Source organism: Mustela erminea, chromosome 14, assembly GCF_009829155.1.
Source record: "Mustela erminea isolate mMusErm1 chromosome 14, mMusErm1.Pri, whole genome shotgun sequence".
Classification (NCBI taxonomy): Eukaryota; Metazoa; Chordata; class Mammalia; order Carnivora; family Mustelidae; genus Mustela; species Mustela erminea.
The window spans coordinates 7,267,218-7,288,654 of NC_045627.1; the positions used below are offsets into that span (position 1 = coordinate 7,267,218).

General features: G+C 41.0%; 1 protein-coding gene across 6 annotated transcripts in view; it reads left to right on the top strand.

Moving 5' to 3' along the window:
• Window positions 1–21,437, top strand: part of TBCE (tubulin folding cofactor E) — a 78,014-nt gene that overhangs the window by 39,806 nt on the left and 16,771 nt on the right. For all 6 annotated transcript variants that reach the window (XR_004278525.1, XR_004278524.1, XR_004278523.1 and 3 more), the window contains exons 3-4: window positions 374–458; window positions 17,981–18,166. Coding sequence is in view for 2 of the 6 variants with exons in the window: in XM_032312147.1 (XP_032168038.1) it covers window positions 374–458; window positions 17,981–18,166 (271 nt within the window). In the remaining 4 variants the exon portion in view is untranslated. The remainder of the gene's footprint in view (window positions 1–373; window positions 459–17,980; window positions 18,167–21,437) is intronic.

Below are 21,437 nucleotides of genomic sequence, written 5' to 3' on the forward strand. Positions count from 1 at the left end.
CAGAGAGAGAGAGAGAGAGGAGGAGGAGGAGGCAGGCTCCCTGCCGAGTAGAGAGTCCGATGTGAGGCTTGATCCCAGGACCCTGGGATCATGACCTGAGCCGAAGGCAGAGGCTTTAACCACTGAGCCACCCAGGCGCCCCATATCAGTTGTAGTTTTTGTAGGCTTATGAACCAGACATGCTCTCTATCATATTTGCTGATTGCAGTCTCAAGTCTAAGGTTAACTTGCTTTTTTTCAAAAGATATTTTTCGCCCCCAGTGGTGTCTGTGTGATAGGGTTTCCATTGCTAACTGTATTTACTTGCAGCAAAAAGGAGCATTAATTACCTCCGACCTCACTTAGTCCTCATTTTTTTTTCTTATTCTATTAGGACTCTGGTTAGGAGTAGAATGGGACAATCCTGAGAGAGGAAAGCATGATGGAAGCCACGAGGGGACTGTGTATTTTAAATGCAGGTAATTTTTCATTATGAATTTGCACAGTTTTTCAGGTAATATTCAATAGTTGAATAAAGGGGGATGGAGAAGAAGAAATGTTTGGCTTTGGGTATAGTTATAATGTAGAATTTGATGTATTCTAAAAAAAAAAAAGAAAAAAGCAACCCTAATTTGCAGAGTTTTTTCCCTTAGCTTTTAAAACTCTGGCTCTTAACTTCACAAGTAAGATTGCTTGCTTTTTCCTTCTTTGGGTTTTTTTTTTTTTTTTTTTAAAGATTTTATTTATTTATTTGACAGAGAGAGATCACAAGTAGGCAGAGAGGCAGGCAGAGAGAGAGGAGGAAGCAGGCTCCCTGCTGAGCAGAGAGCCCGATGTGGGACTCGATCCCAGGACCCTGAGATCATGACCTGAGCCGAAGGCAGCGGCTTAACCCACTGAGCCACCCAGGCGCCCCCTTTGGGTTTTGTTTCTTGACAGCTTTTTAAAATTGGATAAATATAAACATTTCTCATCAATAAACAATTTACAGTCCACTAAATGAATAATAAAAGAGAGAAATAACCTAGGTATCCAAAAAGAAGCAGTTGATTAAACAAAGTACAGACCACCTGAATAGGGGACTGCTAGGCCACTGTCAAGAAAAGTGCTTATATTGCTTATCTACTAATATTTTTAACTGCTTGAATTCAGATAAACTTTATGAAGCTTTGAAGAGGATGGTGGGATGCTTTCAGACAGAAATTTTTTGAAATTTTTGTTGTTTACTTAGTAGGTTTCAGTTTCTCAGAAAGACCTTGGTGTTTTTTGTTTTGTTTTGTTTTGTTTTTGTTTGTTTGTTTGTTTGTTGTTGTTGTTTGTTTTTTGTTTTTTGAGAGAAAGCACAAACCAGGGGGAGGGCGGAAGGAGAGGGAGAAGCAGACTCTCTGCTGAGCAGGGAGCAATGCAGGACTGACCCGTGGACCCTGGAATCAAGACCTAAGCCAGAGGCAGAGGCTTAACCGACTGAGCCACTCAGACGGATCAAAAGATCAAAAAGATCTTTTAACATCAAACTTATTTTCCCTTAAATGTGGCAGAGTGAACGCAGTCCTGGCCCTGAATGAGACTAAATTTACTAACCTCTAAAATGGGGATCAAAATTAGATAATAGCAAAATATATTTCCCAGCCTACCATCCTGTAATTTCAGAGAATCAGGGTGGAAGAAGAAGGAGGCAGATGGCAGACTTGGAATGAGGGCAGCTCAGAATGTGTCACGAGTTCATGGAAGATACATTAGGGAGGTGTGGAAATAGAAGTTCCTTATCCTGGCTTGTTGATCCCTCACCTTCCTGAACGATGACCTCATAAACCTTCCAGTGAAGGAGCTTTTCCTCAAGAGCCTGCCCAGCACAGTTCCCTTTTCTAAAAGCGTGCCCACATCATTCGTGACTGCATGGACCTTAACGGGCTCTAGATGGAGTGATGTTTTCACTCTTGGTTATTCTTAGTGTAAAAATGAAGAGTTGTTTCAGTCTTGACAGACCTTCGGGATTTGCCCTGAAGGGCAATGGAGGCCTCAGTTCAGGAACAGGTACTCACTGTTTGGATTCTCTTCCTTGGAATAGCATTTGCTTATTTCCTCATGTCTTCTAGTGAGGTCATGCCTGAGCATTTACAGACTGAAATGCATACTCTCCTGTTACAAACCTACTGTTCTTTCATTTCATGGAAATGAGCCTTTTGTTGATTTTAAGTCTTACATCGGTAGGTAATGTTAAGTATGTACCCTGTTGCAGAATATTTATGGGGCAGTACAGAAGGGAGCATTGTGTCTGATGTGGTGGAGGACCACTGGTCTAGACTAAGAGAATCACCTTTACAGTTGTTAATGCTTGTATTGGCATAATTAGGAAGGACATGACTAATAGAGATCGTATCAGTATCATGGAATCTCTGCCTCATACGAAACAGATTACATTACATGTATTTGTTATTAAGTTCATTGATCTCTTCCTAATATATCATACACACTTCTTCCCTGTCAAAACCCATGTTCGGAGGTGGCCATACGAGGTGATCTGGTCCACCCCCTAATCCTCTTTTGACAGCGTCATGCCAACTACTTGGGTGGTGGCAGGGGTGGGGGTTGATCATTTCATGTCACTCTAATTTCAGTCAGATCTCTTATATGACCTGAGGAATGTCTGGCAATCTTCTGAGCTACTACTCATCATTAATATTTGTGACACAAGTTTACAGGTTTATCCTAGAACTTATGGCTGTGAATCTCTCATCAGCATGCTCCCAGGTGCTTCCGTTCTCCGTCTGTTGTTTTTTTGGGGTGTAGAGAGGTTCAGTTAAGGTGATTAACCTGGAAGTTCTTTCCACCTTGCCCCTAGACGGCAGAATGATTTCCAGGTTTTTTTTGTTTAACCTAAACTAGAGAGTATACTCTCAACAGAGCCCTGTGTGTCAGTATTCCACTGTTCAGTTTTTATTTAAAGTGTTCACTTTCTAAACAGTTATCTATTTCTTCTGGTGGGCATGAAATCTTTTTTTCTTTCCTTCTTTCTTTTTTTTTTTTAAGATTTTATTTATTTGAGAGAGAGCACGCACACACAAGCGGGGCGGGGGTAGGAGGAAGTGGCAGATTCAGAAGAAGAAGAAGTAGGCAGGGAGCCCAATGTGGTTCTTGATCCCAGGACCCTGAGATCATGACCTGAGCTGAAGGCAGATGCTTAACTGACTGAGCCACCCAGGCACCCCCCACCCTGCCACCTTTTTAAAAGAAATCTGAAAATGTAACTTTTTCATGTGCCTGGCTAGCTCAGTCAGTAGAGTATGCGACTCTTGATCTTGGGGTTGTAAGTTTGAGCCCCACGTTGGGTGTAGAGAGTACTTAAAAATAAAATCTTCAAGGGGGTGCCTGAGTGGCTCAGTTGATAAAGCGTCCAACTGTTGATCTCTGCTCAGGTCTTGATCTCAGGATAGTGAGTTGAAGCCCTGTTTTGGGCTCCATACTCAATGTGGAGCCTACTTAAAATAACTAACGAACTTTTTAAAAAAGTGACTTTTCTTTGGCACCAGTGAATGGAATACCTGACATCAGAAGAAATGCACTGTTCTAGACTTTGTGCACAATACTGGATAACTTAGAAAATAGAATCTTGATTTGCTCATCCTGCATGTGTCATAAGATTGTTGTAAAGTATTTTGAGCTTCTTAAGTGAGCATTAATGGATTAGTATAAATCATTCCCCTGCTATGGTGTAAAGAGTTAAAAGAACTTTTTAAAAAAAGTCACTATGTACTGATAGTTTGCAGACAGGGCACATTTCTGCAAAAGATGAAGAGAGGTATTTCATTCTTGGAAAACTCCCATAAATCAGGGCAAAATAAAAATTGTATCACTCAGGGTCAGTCTACAAAAAAACTGAGCTGTTTTTCCTTTGGAAAATTAGTCTACCAGGTCAGTTCTTCCGTAAAGCACTGTACACCAAGTGAAATGGAAGTTAGTTTTGCAAGCTTGCCTAAAAGGCTCTAAACATGTGTAATTTTGTCTGTAGCAAAATAGGGTAAGAAGATCAACAAGAGACCCAGCCTTTCCCAGGAGGTAGCATCTAAAGCCCCAACAAGAAAAATGCTTTCTATGGTTAATTGGTCTGTGGAGGACCCTTGCCTTTGAGTAATACTGCCAGATTCAGGAAAGAAAAATATGGAATGCATAGTGAAATTTGGATTTTTAGAGCAACAGCCAGTCATATTTTAATATAAATATTGGACATGTATGGGACATACTTATACTAAAAAATGATTGGCTATCAATCTAAAATTCATATTTCACAAAATTCATCCTGAATTTTAGCTGACAAACCTATTGGGTGGTTAATAGTGCAAATTAAATCTCGGTGACAGGGCTTCATGACCGTCCTCCATTCCCACAAGGGCTGTGGTCGGGATTTGATTTCATTCAGAGCATCTGTAATTGGTGGGCAGGAGGAGGACAGAACCAGCACAAGCTGAATGCTTACGAGGGAAAAATGTTTGGACTCCCCCCCCAATTTTTTTCTCTTTGGGCAGGGTTCAGAATTTCAGTGTTTTGATCTACCATCTCAGTAATCATCTGGAATGAGTCTGTGTAGATTATTAGTTTGTTTTTGGATATTTATTGTTACTGGTGGGCCTTCATTCACTTGATATTTTTCAGTATTTGCAGGTCTGTTTTGTTTTCTGAGAAACCCTCCAGGAATGTTCCAGAGGAGACTGATCTTTGATGTTATCCTTTGATCTGTAAAGGGCATAGCATCCACTTTGCAGCTACCTAATACATACCATTCTAACTCCTTTGATCTGCCTGCAGTCAAACAAAACAGTAATACAGGTCTCTTCTTGAATGGTTCATCACCACTGTTTAAAAAGTGTGAATTTAGAACAAAAGTGAAAACCATTTGTTTTGTATTGTGTTTTCTCATTTATTAGAACTGTGCTAGTTTTTAAACTTATGTACTCAAACTGTTTCATTTATTTTTTGTTGCCGTATAGTTGACAATGTTACGTTAGTTTCAGGTGTTCAGCATTGTGGTTTGACAGTTCTGTGCATTGTACAGTGCTCACCACAGTAACTGTAGTCCCCATCTGTCAACGTACAGTATTACTATGGTAGTGTTGACTATATTCCCTGTACTGTAGTCTTCGTTCCATGACCTTTTTTTTTTAAAAGATTTATTTATTTGGTGGGGGGCAGAGGGAGAGAGAATCCTTAAGCAGGCTCCCTGCTGAGCACAGGGCCGGAGGCTCGATCCCCAGGAGCCTGAGATCATGACCTGAGCCAAAAATCAGGAGTCAACTGCCTAACCGACCGAGCCACCCAGGCACGGCCCCACCCCCATGACCTATTTTTAACTGGAAGTTTGTACTCTTAATCCCCTTTACCTATTATGCTTATCCCTACCTGCCTTCCCACTTTGGTAACCATCAGTTTGTTCTCTGGATTTAGGACTGTGTTCCTCCTTTGCTTGTTTGTTCATTTGTTTTTTAGATTCTGCATGTAGGTGAAATCATACGGTATTTGTCTTTCTCTAACATATTTCATTTTTCATAATACCCTCTAGGATATTGTTGTGAACATGTAGTGCATTCCTATTGTGGATGGCAAGAATCCTTTTTTTTCTGAGTAATTGTTCCATTGTATATTTGTATGTCTGTATCTCATCTTTATCCATTCATCTATGGATGGACACTTAGGTTGCATCTGTATCTTGGCTGTTTTAAATAATACTGCAATAAACATAGGGATGCATATATGTTTTTGAATTAGTGTTTTTATTTTTTTTAGTTAAATACCCAACACTGGAATTGCTGGACTGTATTCTATTTCTACTTTTAATTTCTTAAGGAACCTCCTTACTGCTTCCCATAATGGCTGCAACACTTTACATACCCACCAACAGTGCACAAAGGTTCTCTTTTCCCCACATCCTTGCCAACACTTACCGGTTGTCTTTTTGATAGTAGCTATTCTGACTGGTACCTTATTATTATTTTTTTTTTTGTATGTATGTGTGTATGAATGTATTTTTAAAGATTTCATTTTATTTATTAGATATGAGCAGGGGGAGGTGCAGAGGGAGAGCAAGAAGCCGGCTCCCCACTGAGCAGGGAGTTGGATGCAGGGCTTCATCCCAGGACTCGATCCTAGGATCCTGAGATCATGACTGAGCTGAGGGGAGATGCTTAACTGACTGAGCCACCCAGGTGCCCCTTGTTTTAATTTTTAATTTTTTTAAAGGATTTTATTTATTTATTTGACAGACAGAGATCACAAGTAGATGGAGAAGCAGGCTCCCTGCGGAGCAGAGAGCCCGATGCAGGACTCAATCCCAGGACCCTGGGATTATGACCTGAGCTGAAGGCAGAGGCTTTAACCCACTGAGCCACCCAGTATTTTTTTTTTTTTTAAGATTTTAATTTTTAAGTAATCTCTTAGCCCAGTGTGGGACTTGGAACTTACAGTCCTGAGATTGTGACCTGAGCTGAAAGCAAGAGTCAGACACTCAACAGACTGTACCACCCAGATGCCCCTAAGATTTTAATCCCTACACCCAGTGTGGGGCTTGAACTCTCAACCCCGAGATCAAGAGTTGCATGTTCCACCACTGGAACTGGTCAGGTGCCCTGCATTTTTGTTTTGTTGATGGGCTTCTTCCTGTGCAAAAACTTCTTAGTTTGGTGTAGTCCCCATAGTTTATTTTTGTTTCCCTTGCCTCAGGAGACATATCCAGACATATCCATTATTTTTGTACATGGTCAAAGAAGGTGATCCACTCTCACTCTTGCATGTAGCTATCCAGTTTTCTTGACATCACTTGTGAAGACTGCTACTGCCCCATGGTGTATTCTTGTCTCCTTTGTCATTGATTGATCATCGGGGTTTCTTTCTCCCCCTGGGCTCTCTGTTCTGTTCCATTGATTTATCCGTCTGTTTTGTGCCAATATCTTATTGTCTTGATTAGTTCAGCTTGGTAGTATAGCTTGAAATTTGGGATTGTGGTATCCCCAGCTTTGTCCTCCTTTCTCAAGATTTCTTTGGCTATTCTGGGTCTTCTGTGATTCCATGTGAATTTTAAGATTATTTGTTCTAGTTCTGTGTAAAATGCTCTTGGTACTTCGATAACGATTGCATTAGATCTGTCAGTTGCTTTGCATAGTAAAATGGGCATTTTGATGTATTCTTCCCATTCATGAGCATGGAGTATCTTTCCATTTGTTTGTGTTCTCTTCAGTCTCTTTCATCACTGTCTTACAGTTTTCAGATTAGGTCTTTCACTCCTTGGTTAAATTTATTCCTAGGTATTTTAGTCTGTTTGATGCAATTGTATGTGGGATTGTTTTCTTGACTTCTCATTCTGCTACTTCATTATTAGTGTATAGAGATGAAATATATTTCTGTATGTTAACTTTTTATCCTGAAGCTTTACTGAATTCATTTATTCTGATAGTTTTTTTGGTGTACTCTTTAGGGTTTTCTCTACATAGTATCATGTCATCAGCAAATAGTGACAGTTTTACCTTTTTTTTTTCTTTTAAAAGATTTATTTATTTGACAGAGACAGAGGCAGAAAGAGAGGGAACACAAGCAGGTAGAGAAGGAGAGGGAGACGCAGTCTCCCCACTGAGCAGGGAGCCCGACGTGGGGCTGGATTCCAGGACCCTGGGATTATGACGTGAGCTGAAGGCCGACACTTCAACAACTGAGCCACCCAGGCATCCCACAGTTCTACTTTCTTACCAACTTGGATGCCTTTTTTTTTTCCTCTTGCCTGATTACTGCCTCTAGGATTATTTTTTCATTTAAGTCATACGATATTTGAAAAACAGATCTTCCAAAAAATTTTAAAAAGGAAGAAAAGTAGATTTTCCCCATTCTGTTTCTATACCCTCCCCATTTTATTCCTTTAAGGCAAACCAGTTCTATTTCATAAATTTCATACTTTCCTTTCACCAGAATTACAAATTTCACTAGTTCTTTTTAAAAATTTTTTTGTTTTTATTTTATTTTAAGATTTTACTTATTTGTTGGAGAGAGAGCACAAGCAGGGGGACTGGTACGCAGGGAGAAGCAGGCTCTCTGCTGAGCAAGGAGCCTGATGTGGAACTGTCTTTTTTACTTAAAGATTTATTTATTTGAGAGAGTGCATGCATGTGAGCCCAGGGATGGGCGGTGGGGGTGGGGTGGGGGAGAATCTTAGGCAGACTCCCCACTGGGTATGAAGCCTGATGCGGAGCTCAGTCTCAGGACCCTGAGATCATGACCTGAGTCGAAATCAAGAGTCAGAAGGTCAACCAACAGAGCCGCTCAGGCGCCCCACAAATTTCAGTAGTTCTTAAATTAAGACCTATTTCATAAATGTGAGATTCTAGGAACAGTTGCTTACATGGAGAACCTAGTTGTTTGTACACATTTAGATCAGTATATAAACTGTTCTCAATTGTCTGGAATTCAGTGCTTGACAACACCTCGGGCTCTAATTCAGCCTTGTATATGTAAGATGTTTACCATTAATAGCACTTATTTTCCAGTGAACACAGGATCTATTTGTGTTCTGTCCTTAGAGAAAATTAAAGGAGATATCTAAAAGTGATCTCCTAACATACTTCAGGAAAAACAACATAATGTCTTATTTAAACATTTGTTTAAACCATAACATTTTATTTCAAATGTTGTAGTTTTGTAAATGTTTTATTGTCAGTGATACTGTTTCTGCTGTGCTGCTTTCTTTATTTTCATCAGTATTTCCACGTATTTCCACAGAGGATCCTGTTGGATGCCTCGGGGTAGGACAAAAGTACCACCCATTTCACCAGTCTGCTCAACCTGCACAGTTCAGCTACATTTCTATTTCTTTGTTGAATACACTCGAGACCCAGGGTTCTTTTTGTGCTTCACGTTCTTGCAGGAGGCATAAAACAGTCTATTTTTTTTTTTTAACTTACATATTTAAGTAATCTCTCCACCCGACCTAACACTTGAACTCCTCTAGATGGGTCAACCTCTCTTCTTCCCACTAGTCTTCACCCATAGTCTAGCATGAGTGTCTTTATATGGTGTCTGTTTTCCAAGAGGGTGGAAATGGGGACTGTGAGGACTCTCTCTGTTGGTACAAGCAGGTCACTGGGTGAGCCTAGACTCAAGAGTGGGGGAAATAGGTATTACCTGGTAATGGGATACGTGGCAAAATCATATCACCAAAGGGCACGTGGGCTGGGAGTCATCTGTGGATGTAACCCACACAGTTCACCAGCTGTCAGTTACTCACATCTCTTCCCCACACAAAGTTTGCTCCTCTCACCTCCAAGAGTCATAGCCCCTTTCGGTACTGGCTCGACATCCAGGGTGTTGCCATTGAAATTAGTTCCAGGTACCAATGAGGCTCCTTGGATGCGTTTTCTGGTGCATGTGCTCAGGAGGGGCTCCTTCATCTGGATCCGAGAGGTAAAAAGTTCTTGGCCTTCCTCACACCCAATGCACGGTGATGAGAGGGAAGGAGTAATTGCAGTTACCGGTTCCAGGAGAAGCATTTCTTCTAGATTGTCTAATTTGTTGGCATATAATTGCTCATAATATGTTCTTATAATTGTGTTTGTTTGGTGTTGGTTGTGATCTCTCCTCTTTCATTCATAATTTTATTTATTTGGGTCCTGTCTCTTTTCTTTTTGGCAAGTCTGGCCAGGGGTTTATTACTCTTTCAAAGAACCAGCTCCTAGTTTCATTGATCTGTTCTACTGTTCCTTTGGTTCCTATCTCATTGACTTCTGCTCTAATTTTATTATTTCTCTTCTCCTGCTGGTTTTAGACTTTATTTACTGCTCTTTCTCCAGCTTCTTTAGGTGTAAGGTTAGGTTGTGTATTTGAGACCTTTCTTGTTTCTTGAGAAAGGCTTGTATTGCTATATATTTCCCTCTTAGGACCACCTTTGTGGCATCCCAAAAATTTTGAACAGCTGTGTTTTCATTTTAATTCGTTCCCATGAATTTTTAAAACTCTTCTTTAATTTCATGGTTAACCCATTCATTCTTTCGTAGAATGCTCTTTAGCCTCCATGTATTTGAGTTCTTTCCAAATTTCCTCTAGTGATTGAGTTCCAATTTCAAAGCATTATGGTCTGAAAGTATGCAGAGAATGATCCCAATCTTTTGGTATTGGTTGAGATCTGATTTGTGACCCAGGATGTGATCTGTTCTGGAGAATGTTCTGTGTGCACTCAAGAAGATGTGTCTTCTGCTGCTTTGGGATGGAATGTTCTGAATATATCTGTGATGTCCATCTGGTCCAGTGTGTCATTCAAGTCCCCTATTTCTTTGCTGATTTTCTGCTTAGATGATCTGTCCATTTCAGTGCAGGGTGGGGGTTTAAAGTCCCCTGATATTGTATTATTGTCAAAGTGTTTCTTTGATTTGTTTTTAATTGGCTTATATTTTTTGCTGCTCCCATGTTAGGGGCATAAATATTTGTAATTGTTAGATCTTCTTGTTGGATAGACCCTTTAATTATGATACAGTGTCCTTTCTTAACTCCTATTATAGTCTTTGGTTTAAAATCTAATTCATCTGATGTAAAGATTGCCACCTCAGCTTTCTTTTGATGTCCATAAGCATGATAAATAGTTTTCTACCCCCTCCAACCTGGGGGTGTCTTTGGGTCTAAAATGAGTCTCTTCCAGACAGCATATTGATGTGCTTTTTTATCCATTCTGATACCCTGTGTCTTTTGGGGGCATTTAGCCCATTTACATTCAGAGTAACTACTGAGAGATAATGAATTTAGTGCCATTTGTATTGCCTGTAAGGGACTGTTGCTGTATATTGTGTCAGTTCCTTTGTGGTCTGTGTTACTTTTGGGCTCCCTCTTTGCTTAGAGGATCCCTTTTAATATTTCTTGTAGGGCTGGTTTGGTGATCACAAATTCTTTTAGTTTCTGTTTGTCCTGGAAGCTTTTTATCACTCCTTCCATTTTGAATCCTGTATTTCTCAGATATAGTGAATATAATTATATTCAGCGCATCAGATGTTTTATTTTGAGTAGATGCTTATTTAAAAAGTTGACTTTTAAAGGTTTTTTTTTTTTTTTTTTTTTTTGCCCTGTCATCTCATTTATTAAACGGTAAGAAAAGATACAAGCAGGAAAAACACCAACCATCCTTTCACCTCAGGCTGAACGAAGCACAGTGATTTCTCCCCTTTCTCCCCCCACCCCCCACCCCAATTCCCATCCATATCAGTTTAAATTTTGAGGTTCTTTGATCAGAGTACTAGTGGAGAGGAGTTAGAGGAGCGGTGGAGCCTTGATTCTGGCCTCCTCTAAGTCCCGGGAGAAGGAAGTTGCAGGCCCAGTCAATCAAGCAGACATTGTATTTGGTGGGTCTTTAATGTGGTTGCCCACCTCCCTGTTCTGTGTTCAAGCCCCCAGGGAAAGGTGTGGCAGTAGAAGATGACCAGGTCCAAGCTGCCCAGGTCAGAACTGCTGAAGCATGGTCCGTTCACCAATGCAACATTTCTAGAGAGCAGTGAGCTGATTCTCCAGTGGTGAGCAGGGGACTACATATGAACTGGGACCTGCAGGCCAATGTATCCCTGAGGAAAAGTCCACGTGAACAATTCAAGAAACTAGTTAAGAAACAAGGGGCAGGGCGCCTGGGTGGCTCAGTGGGTTAAGCCGCTGCCTTTGGCTCAGGTCATGATCTCAGGGTCCTGGGATCGAGTCCCGCATCAGGCTCTCTGCTCAGCAGGGAGCCTGCTTCCTCCTGTCTCTGCCTGCCTCTCTGCCTACTTGTGATCTCTTTCTGTCAAATAAATAAATAAAAATCTTTAAGAAACAAGGGGCAGAAAGCTGTGGGACAAATGCACAGCAGGCTTCTGGAGGGCTGGAGATCCTTTCTCTAAAGGTCAGGATCATTCCCACCTGTAGTAGTCCATCTCCCACATAGAACATTTCACCTTCAGTCAAGAAGGCAGAGGAAAAAGATGGCTCATCCGAACTTGAGCCCCAGTTATGTACTTCAGACGGTAGCTCCACATCTACCCTTTCACTTATAACACAGCCCCTGCCCAGAAACACGGTGCTTGAACTTTTAAAGTTTTTATTTCAATATCAGTTAGTTAACACACAGTATAATATTAGTTATATTATACTGTATTATATATATGATACTGTTATAATATTAGTTTCAGGTGTACAATAAAGTGATTCACACTTTTGTACAATACATGGTGCTCATCACAAATGCTGTTCTTAATCCCCCTCACCTATTTAACCCATTCTCCCACGGCAATCAGACAACAAAAAGAACTAAAAGGCATCCAAACTATCAAGGAAGAAGTAAAACTTCCACTATGTGCAGGTGACAGGATATTCTATATAGAAAACCTGAAAGACTCCACTAAAAAATTGGTAGAAAGGATACATGAATTCAGTGAAGCGACAGGATACAAAAGCAATGTGCAGAAAACTTGCAATTTTATTACTAGCAATGAAGTAGCAGAAAGAGAAATAAATTACAATTAATAATTGTAAATCCTATTTACAATTGTTTCCAAAACCGTAAGGTATCTAGGAATAAAACTAGCCTAAGAGGTGAACAACCTGTATTCTGAAAACTGTAAAACACTGGTGGAAAAAAGAAAATTGAAGATAACCTAAAGAAATGTGAAGACATTTCATGCTCATGGATTGGAAGAACAAACATTATAAAATGTCTATACTTCCCAAAGCGGTCTACACATAATTTAATGCAATCCCTATCAAAATACCAACCACATTTTTTACAGAACTAGAATAAATAGTCCTAAAATTTGTATGGAACCACAAAAGACCCTGAATACCCGAAGCACCCTTGAAAAAGAAAAGCAGGGGCGCCTGGGTGGCTCAGTTGGTTAAGCAGCTGCCTTAGGCTCGGGTCATGGTTCCGGGGTCCTGGGATGGAGCTCTGAGTCAGGCTCCCTGCTCAGTGGAGAGCCTGCTTCTCTCTTTCCTTCTGCCTGCCGCTCTGCTTACTTGTGCTCTCTATCAATTAAATAAATAAAATCTTTAAAAAAAATGAAAATAAAAAGAAAAGCAAAACTGGAGGCATCACAATTCCAGATTTCAAGTTATATTACAAAGGTGTAATGATCCAAACATTATGATATTGGCACAAAAATAGACACGTAGATCAAAAGAGCAGAAAAGGGAACCTAGAAATAAACCCACAAGTATATGGTCAATTAATATTCAACAAAGCAGGAAAGAATATCCAATGGAAAAAAGACAGTCTCTTGTTAAATGGTGATGGAAGATTTGGACAGCCACATATAGAAGACAGGCCCAGCCAGCCACGCCAAGACTGGAAGCCACCTTAGCCCAGGTGCCGGTCATCTGACTGGAGCCATCTTGGATCGTGAAAGGCTCCACTGACTCTCCGCTGAGCGCAGTCACCCAGATCATGTCACCTGATAGCATGAGAAACAAGGACCGCTCAGCAGAGCCAAGCCTGCCCCAGTGAATTACAAGAAATAGCAGACCACTGTTTTAAGCCACTATGCTTTGGGGCAGTTTTTTTTTTTTTTTAAGATTTTATCTATTTATTTGATAGACAGAGATCACAAATAGGCAGAGGCAGGCAGGGGGGTGGCGGGGGGAAGCAGGTCCCGATGCGGGGCTCAATCCCAGGACCCTGAGATCATGACCTGAGCCAAAGGCAGAGGCTTAACCCACTGAGCCACCCAGGTGCCCCACGTTGGGGCAGTTTTTATGTGGCAGTAGAGAACAGCTTTGCCTGAGGTTGCATGTGAACTTTATCTTACATATGTTAATAACTGTAGTTTTTCTTAGCAAAACCATGCATCATTCATAGGGTGAAATTGTTATGTCATGATGTCACTGATGTTAGACGCCATAGGAGCCCAGCTGGACATGCTTGGCAGCCAGTGCTTGAGTGTAGAAACTGTGGCTTCTGGGATATCCCAGTATATTTTGGAAGATGTCAGCTTATGTTGACCAGTGTATTAGATACGATACTGTATAGAAAAGAACTGCTGCGCTGATCTGTGTGTCTGTGTAGAAAGGCTTGTGCCAGGCAGTGTAGTGATGGCTTATATATTATGGTTTATTTAGTCCTTATAAATAACCTCATTTGACAGGGCTTTATAGATGAGGAGACTCAGGCTGAGAACATATAATCACCTCCCTGAGGTCATAGAGCCAGTAGGTAATGGAGCCCAGAAGGATCCCAGGTTGGCCCAACTCCAGAGCAGCAGCGTCCCCATCCTGCTTCTGCCTCCCATCTTAGGAACTTAGATGTCGGGGTGCTTGGCCTACACAGTCGGAAGAGCGTGTGACTCTTCATCTTGGGGTCATAAGTTTGAGACCCACATTGGATGTAGAGATCACTTAAATAAAAATAAAACTTAAAAAAAAAGGGATGATATATGTTCATTAGGAATTTAACTTAGGGAATGTGTTTAATTTGCCAAAATAAAGCATTGATTTGTATCTATAAGCCCAGACAGAGATGTGGGAAAGGACAATGCACCAGTAGTCGGAAATCCAAGGTTTTTGGTTGTGGCTATGATACCTCTAGCAGTGGACCCCAGGTTCCCCAGCTGAAACGGGGCTGGATTAGATGAGAGTTTCTTAAGGTGGGACAGGAGGCCCACCAACGTCAGAATGTCCTGGAGCATTGTTCTAAACAGGCAGATTCCTAGGATCCAGTAAGATTTTCAGATGACTTTCTGCTTTTTAGGTTATGTTTAAGAAGTCCTAGCCTAGGGGATTTCTCAAGTCTATCACTTTGAACTCTTAAAAAATCATGCTAGCTGTATTTGATCTCTTTAGCTGAGTAGCATAGCTGTGCTTCTTAAAACAGCACCTTTCTTTTTTTTTTTTTTTTAAAGATTTTATTTAGGGGCGCCTGGATGGCTCAGTAGGTTAAGCGTCCACCTTCAGCTCAGGTCATGATCTCAGGGTCCTGGGATCGAGTCCTGCATCAGGCTCCCTGTTCAAGGAGGAGTCTGCTTCTTCCTGTCCTTCTGCCCCTCTCCCTGCCTGTGCTCTCTCTCTCTCTTTCTCAAATAAATAAATAAAATCTTTAAAGAATATTTTATCTGAGAGCGGGGAAGCGTGCCCAAGCGGGGGAGGAAAGGCAGAAGGGGAGGGGTACAGGGACAGGACAGAGGGAGATGGAGAAGCAGGCTCCCCGCTGAGCAGGGACCCCCCCCCCCGATATGGGGCTCCATCCCGGGACCCTGAGATCATGACCTGAGCCCAAGGCAGACGCTTAATCAACTGAGCCACCCAGGTGCCCCCAGAACTGTGTCTTTTGTCATATGAACCTCTCCTAGGGTTAAAATGTAATATTTTCTAGGAAGCTTCTGGTAGTCTGTGATCCTCTGATATCACAACGTACTGTACAGACTCAGAATTTGATTTTACTGCAACAGAGAATTTAATTTCCTGCATCATCAGTTCTCCCCTCACCACTGGATGATTTTCAGAGGCGTACAGATCTGCTGCGCCCAGCCATCGTAAGACGCCGTTGCCCTGTGCTCTTCTCCCCTTTGCAGTGAAGCCCTCGTGGCGAGAGTAGGAAGGCTTCCCTGTCTTCTCAGCGTCTGGAACTCGCCCACCAGGCTGCTGCCCTGTGGCTCCTACTGGGGTTAACTTCCTGCCTCCTTTCCTAGCACTGGCCTGGTTGTCCACTTCCATCACCGGCTTCAAGGACCCCGTGCTCTGGGGTTCCAGTGACTTCTGGGCCATTTTTTCTTACCCGTGACATCACTTCTAACTTTCGGGGATCACAACCCCCTTTCATCTCTGCAGACCCACTTTAAAAAAGTGTGTGTTTATATAGATGAAATTTATCAATCTGAGTTTTCATCCTTTTTAATCATGGTGACTTCTAGGAAGCTTTGATTTCTTTAAGTGTCAAAGGTTATGCTCTGGAATAGTGTTTGTAATTTCTGGCAGTTTATGTATTTCATCATTTATTCTCCAAAGTGATCAAATGACAGTAACATTTATGACTATTTTATAGTAGATACTTAAATCATCCTGAAAATAAGGTCTAATTGCCATGAAGTAATGCTGAAGCCTGAAATTTAAAGGTCCAGAGACCCACTTTAAATCTCTTGAAAAGCCTAAGTGGTCATTACATTCAGTGATATGATTAATTTTAATATTAAATCTACTAAAAATTGCTCTAAAACCTGACTAGAAATTGTGGCTAAATATCCTATATTTCTGTAGAATTCTTCCCACATTCTCTCTTTTAGGCCCATATTTAACCTTTTATTTTTTTTATAAGATTTTATTTATTTATTTATTTGACAAAGGTGTGGGGAGAGAGACAGCACAAACAGGGGGAGTGGCAGGCAGAGGGAGAGGGAGAAGCAGACTCCTCACTGACCAGGGAGCCTGATGCAGGACTTGATCCTAGGAGCTTGGGATCATGACCTGAGCTGAAGGCAGATGCTTAACTGAATTAGCCACCCAGGTGCCCCATATTTAACCTTTTAAAATATATTTAGCTGAAGGTTGTTACTTTTCAGCTTTTGTACCTAAGCCAGCTACCCACAAATGTTTTTTATCTCTTTGTGTCCTTATTCAATCTTTGTCTGTAGATGTGATTCCTCTATAGTTGTGTTATGTACAGTTTGGTTCAGGTTTTAGAAATCTCAACATTATTCTGTGATTAATTTTATTAAGTGTTACAGCTAGAATTTTTAATGACTACCTCTGTCTGGTTTACTTAATATTAATAGTTCCTATCCAGCTGGGCTTTTTTATGGTTTCCAGAGTTCCTTAGTTACAAATAAATGCTATTATACAGAATCTTTGTAAATGCAATTTTGTTTTTTATTTTTAAATTATTGCCTGCTGACATATTCCCAGGAATATGATTATACACTCAAAACCAAACCCAGCCTTGTAGTCTTTGAGGTGTTAGGATTGTTCTTTATTTTTTGCCAGTTTTGTTGAAAATAATTTCATTATTTGAATTTGCATTTTTTAATCTTGAGCAAGGTAAAACTTTCCCCTGTGGATTTAATACTTCTGTTTCCTTTTAGGTGAATTGTCTTTTTCATATTTCTTGTCTGTTTATCTGCTGGAACTTAAGCTTGCATAAGCTCACAGCCCTTTTGATCAATCATATCGATTACACATTTGTATAGTGCTTTCCCTTTTATGCTGATTTTGATTTTTCAGCATAGAGAAAATTTTGCCGTCCTTCAGAATATTGCTTTTATGGCCATTCTGGTGACTGATATTTTCTTTTTCTTTTTTAAAATTGTGTGAATACTGGGGCGTCTAGCTGGCTCAGTCAGTAGAACAACACTTGAGCTCAGGGTTATAGGTTCAAGCTCCACATTGGGTTTAGAGATTACTTAAGAATAAAATCTTTAAAAAAATTGTATAATTGCTTTTTTTTTTTTAATTTTTTATTTATTTATTTATTTATTTTTTAAAGATTTTATTTATTAATTTGACAGAGAGAAATCACAAGTAGACGGAGAGGCAGCCAGAGAGAGAGAGAGAGGGAAGCGGGCTCTCTGCTCAGCAGAGAGCCCGATGCGGGACTCGATCCCAGGACTCTGAGATCATGACCTGAGCCGAAGGCAGCGGCTTAACCCACTGAGCCACCCAGGCGCCCCTGTATAATTGCTTTTGTTTGCTACTGTATTTATAAACAAATTTGTAAATGTAGGCATTTCACATTTGTGGCATACTGACAGTTCATAAAGGATTTTTGAATGTGTCATTAAAAAAATTTTTTTTTAAGAATTATAGGAGAGAGAGTGTGTGTGCAAGTAGCGGGGAGGGAGGTGGGCAGAGGAGGGGCAAGAGAGAATCCTCAGGCAGACTCCCGACACAGGGCTTGATCATGGGGCCTCTGAAACCGTAACCTGAGCCGAAAACAAAATCAGGCGCTTCTGACTGAACCACCCAGGTACCCCTTGAATGTGTCCTCTTATTTAAATGTCCCCATTGATGATATTTTATGTTTCATTTCTCTTTTTTTTTCCAGACACCCAACAGGGGGATCCTTTATTCGTCCCAACAAAGTAAATTTTGGAGTGGGCTTTCTCACTGCAGTTAAGAATCGCTATGTGTTAGAAGATGGACCAGAGGAAGATGGAAAAGAGCAAATTGTTATAATTGGAAATAAGCCCGTGGAAACTATTGGTTTTGACTCTATTATAAAACAGCAAAGGTATGTAGGCTTGATAGCGGCAGAACTGACTTTGACGGTTTCATCACTGTTCAGGATTAAAGTTCAGTGGACTATATGTTGATACTCAGACTTTGCCTCCAAACTGGTCTTGTCCTTTCTGCACAAACAGCCAGTTAAAATCAGAGGAATCTGAGGACTGAGTCTTTGGGGAAATTAAAATTCTTAATTTAGCATAAGGTTGTTGGGCTTTTCTGGATTGGAATTAAAACATTACCCATCATTAATATTTATACCAGCCGTCTTGTCTAATAAGTAAGATTGACATTTTGGTCCTTTTCTATTTCATGGTGCCATTCTAGCTGGGTGGTAAGTCAGAAATGGAAACAGAGCTCTAAGTTGCTACCTACCATGTGGCATTCTGGGTCCTCTAGAACCAAGTTAGTTTCCATCTCTGGATCACACCCTTTCTTCCCTGGGGTGATTGTGAAGTTGCAGAATCTTGGGTCCCATCCTAGACCTGGATCAGAATACTATGGGCTCTTGCTTTTAAGAAGTACCCAATGTATTATGAAACTCTCTGTACACTGTGGTTCTGTGAAGAGAGGCCTTCTGCCTACTCCGATGCTGGGGCTGAATCACAGTGAGTAGAAGCTGATGTTCCACAGAAACACAACTGCACGAGAACCTTCCAGGTGATGGTCACTGCTGTCCTGTTTGACCCTGACCCCACAAGGTGGCCTACTAGCGGCCCCTGATGGCCACAGTGGAGAGTACATTTCTAGCTACTTGGTGTCTTTCACTTTTCTCTCTAAAAGTCTCTTAAATCAAACTGGGGTTTTGTTCGAAGTCCATGTATTTGCTATCTTATTTTGCCATTATTGTGAAAATTTAACATGACACCAGATGTAAAATTTATATGGAGACTGTGTGGAAGAAGAAATTCATTTCTGGATGCCTCTGCTTTTTAGCATGGGTGACCAGCATTAGTAACAGCAACAAAATATTCAGGGAGCCATCCAAATACCTAGACACAGAATATGGATAAATAAGTTATGCTGTATTCATTCCATGGCAGTGAACACGAGCAGCAGCTACCACGCGGTACAACAGTACATGTGAAATCTCAGTAGTACAGCGTCCCGCCAAAGTAGTCTGCCAAGAAGTGCACCTTGAATGATTCTGTCTCCATGAAGGTCAACACCAGGCGCAACTGATCGATAGTGTGAGAAGTCAGGGTAGACGATTTTGAGTGGAGGAAGCACAGAGAGGACTTCCCGAGTTCCAGGGATGTGTTTCTTGATCCGGGTGGTGGTGACCTGTGCGTATTTATTTAAAATCACTGAGCTGTGTACCGATGTGTAGGTAGGCTAATCCATATACTTTTCCTACGTGGGATTTTTTTCAATATACAATATGTGAAGGAGGAAAACTCAAGGAAATCAAGATTTTTTTTTTTTAAAAAGCAAGCACTGGACTGTGAATTACAAAGCAGCTTACACTCACTGTTGAGGATTTAGAAAATAGAAATTGAACAAAAGGAAGTCGTGACTCATGCTACCACCGAGAGGTAACAGTCATGGATATTTTTTGCTTTTTATCCTACTGGTTTACTTGGATTTAAAGAACAACGTGCTTTATAGGGTTGGAGTTCTTTCCTTCATCTTCCCATTTAAAATGCAACTATTGAAAAGAAAAAAGTGCAACTATTGAAATATCTTTTACCCCCATAAGAAGCACATTTTTTTCTCACTGGTTAATCTGAATACCCTGGCTTCTGTGAAAATTGCAAACCGATTTTCCTGCCCTGGCTTATGAACGACTGTGTCACTCATGAATTCTTTTGCTGCCTGACCCAGCTACTGGAGGCTCATGGCGTTCCATGATTAGCTAGCATCTCCCTTGGAACGGACTCCATGTTGGAGTCCAGCTGGGTCAGACGTTAGCTAAGCCACCTTCTAACTCTGACACTTTCCAACTTCTAAGCCTGAGTCTCCTCATTTATGAAACAATAATTAAGCTGTTAGACCTGCTGTGGATAACACTGGAGAGTGGGTAAATAGTGGTCACCAGTGTTAAGGAGGGACAGAATCCTCCCCTTGAAGCTGTCATGTTATCTTCTTAATAATATCCAGCTGACCAGCTCTGAGTTTGTGCCACTTAAGACTTAAGGAAAAAGAATTAAAAAAAAAACCAACAAAAACCAGCGTGTGTGACTTCTCTTGCAGATGGCTCTGGCTCCAGAGTGAGGTCTGTGCTGAGACCTGAGCTCCCACACTCTCTAGCGAGGTTTCCCTGGGCCCTGCAGCCAACTCAGCAGGCACAGTGAGATATTTTTAATTTCAGAGGGAAACAGTGGCCTCTGTTGCACACAGAACAAACTATTAGTTTGAGGTTGTTCAGTTCCGTGATAATCCTACAAGTTTTTTTATTGCTGTCCCATCCCCGCAAAGCTGGGGTTTTGGTGTTCCTGTGATAAAAAGCGAGTATCTCCTGAAAATCATCATGAAATGAGAAATGAACGTAGTGATGTCCAGTCTGATTCCAGGGTTTGGGAAGTTGTGCTGGGCACAACTGACACTTACTGACAGTAAGTTTGAAGGACACAAATAATTATTAAGTTGTTCTGGCCCTGACTACTTACTAAATGCAAATTCAGTGTGATTTGTTTTGTTTTGTTCTGTATGACTTACGGGGACACTGAAAAAAATGCAACACCAAGGGCACTGTCAACTTGAGCCAGTTTGGGAGCCCCTAGACCTTTGTTGCTGCCTTTCTCTTGGTCTCTCATTACTGTAATAGCACATGCCTGGGGTTTTGATGGGAGTATTTCCCCCAAAGGCGGTCAGTTTTTCGTTTGTTTTTATAAATACTTACAAAATAACTTCTCTATGTCAGGCAGTGTTCTGAGGTTTCACAAATAATAATATGGCATTTAATATAGCATTTAAAAAAATTATAAAAAGCACAACACAGAGTTTACCATCTTAACCATTTTAAAACCATTTTTAGTTTGGTAGCACTAAGTACATTCACAGTGTTGTGCAGCTGTCCTCACTGTCCTGCTTAAACAGCAGCCCCCAGCCCGTGGCAGCCACCATGCTACTTTCCGCCTCTGTGAAGTTGACTCCTCTAGGGACCTCACAAGTGGAATCCTGCAGTATTGTCTTTTTATGATTGGCTTCTTTCCCTTGTCATAATGTCCTCAAGTTTACCCACTTTGTGTCGTATGTCAGAATTTCCTTCCCTTTTAAGGCTGGGTAATATTCCATTGAATGGATGTACCACACTTGGTTCATCCATTCATCCCTTT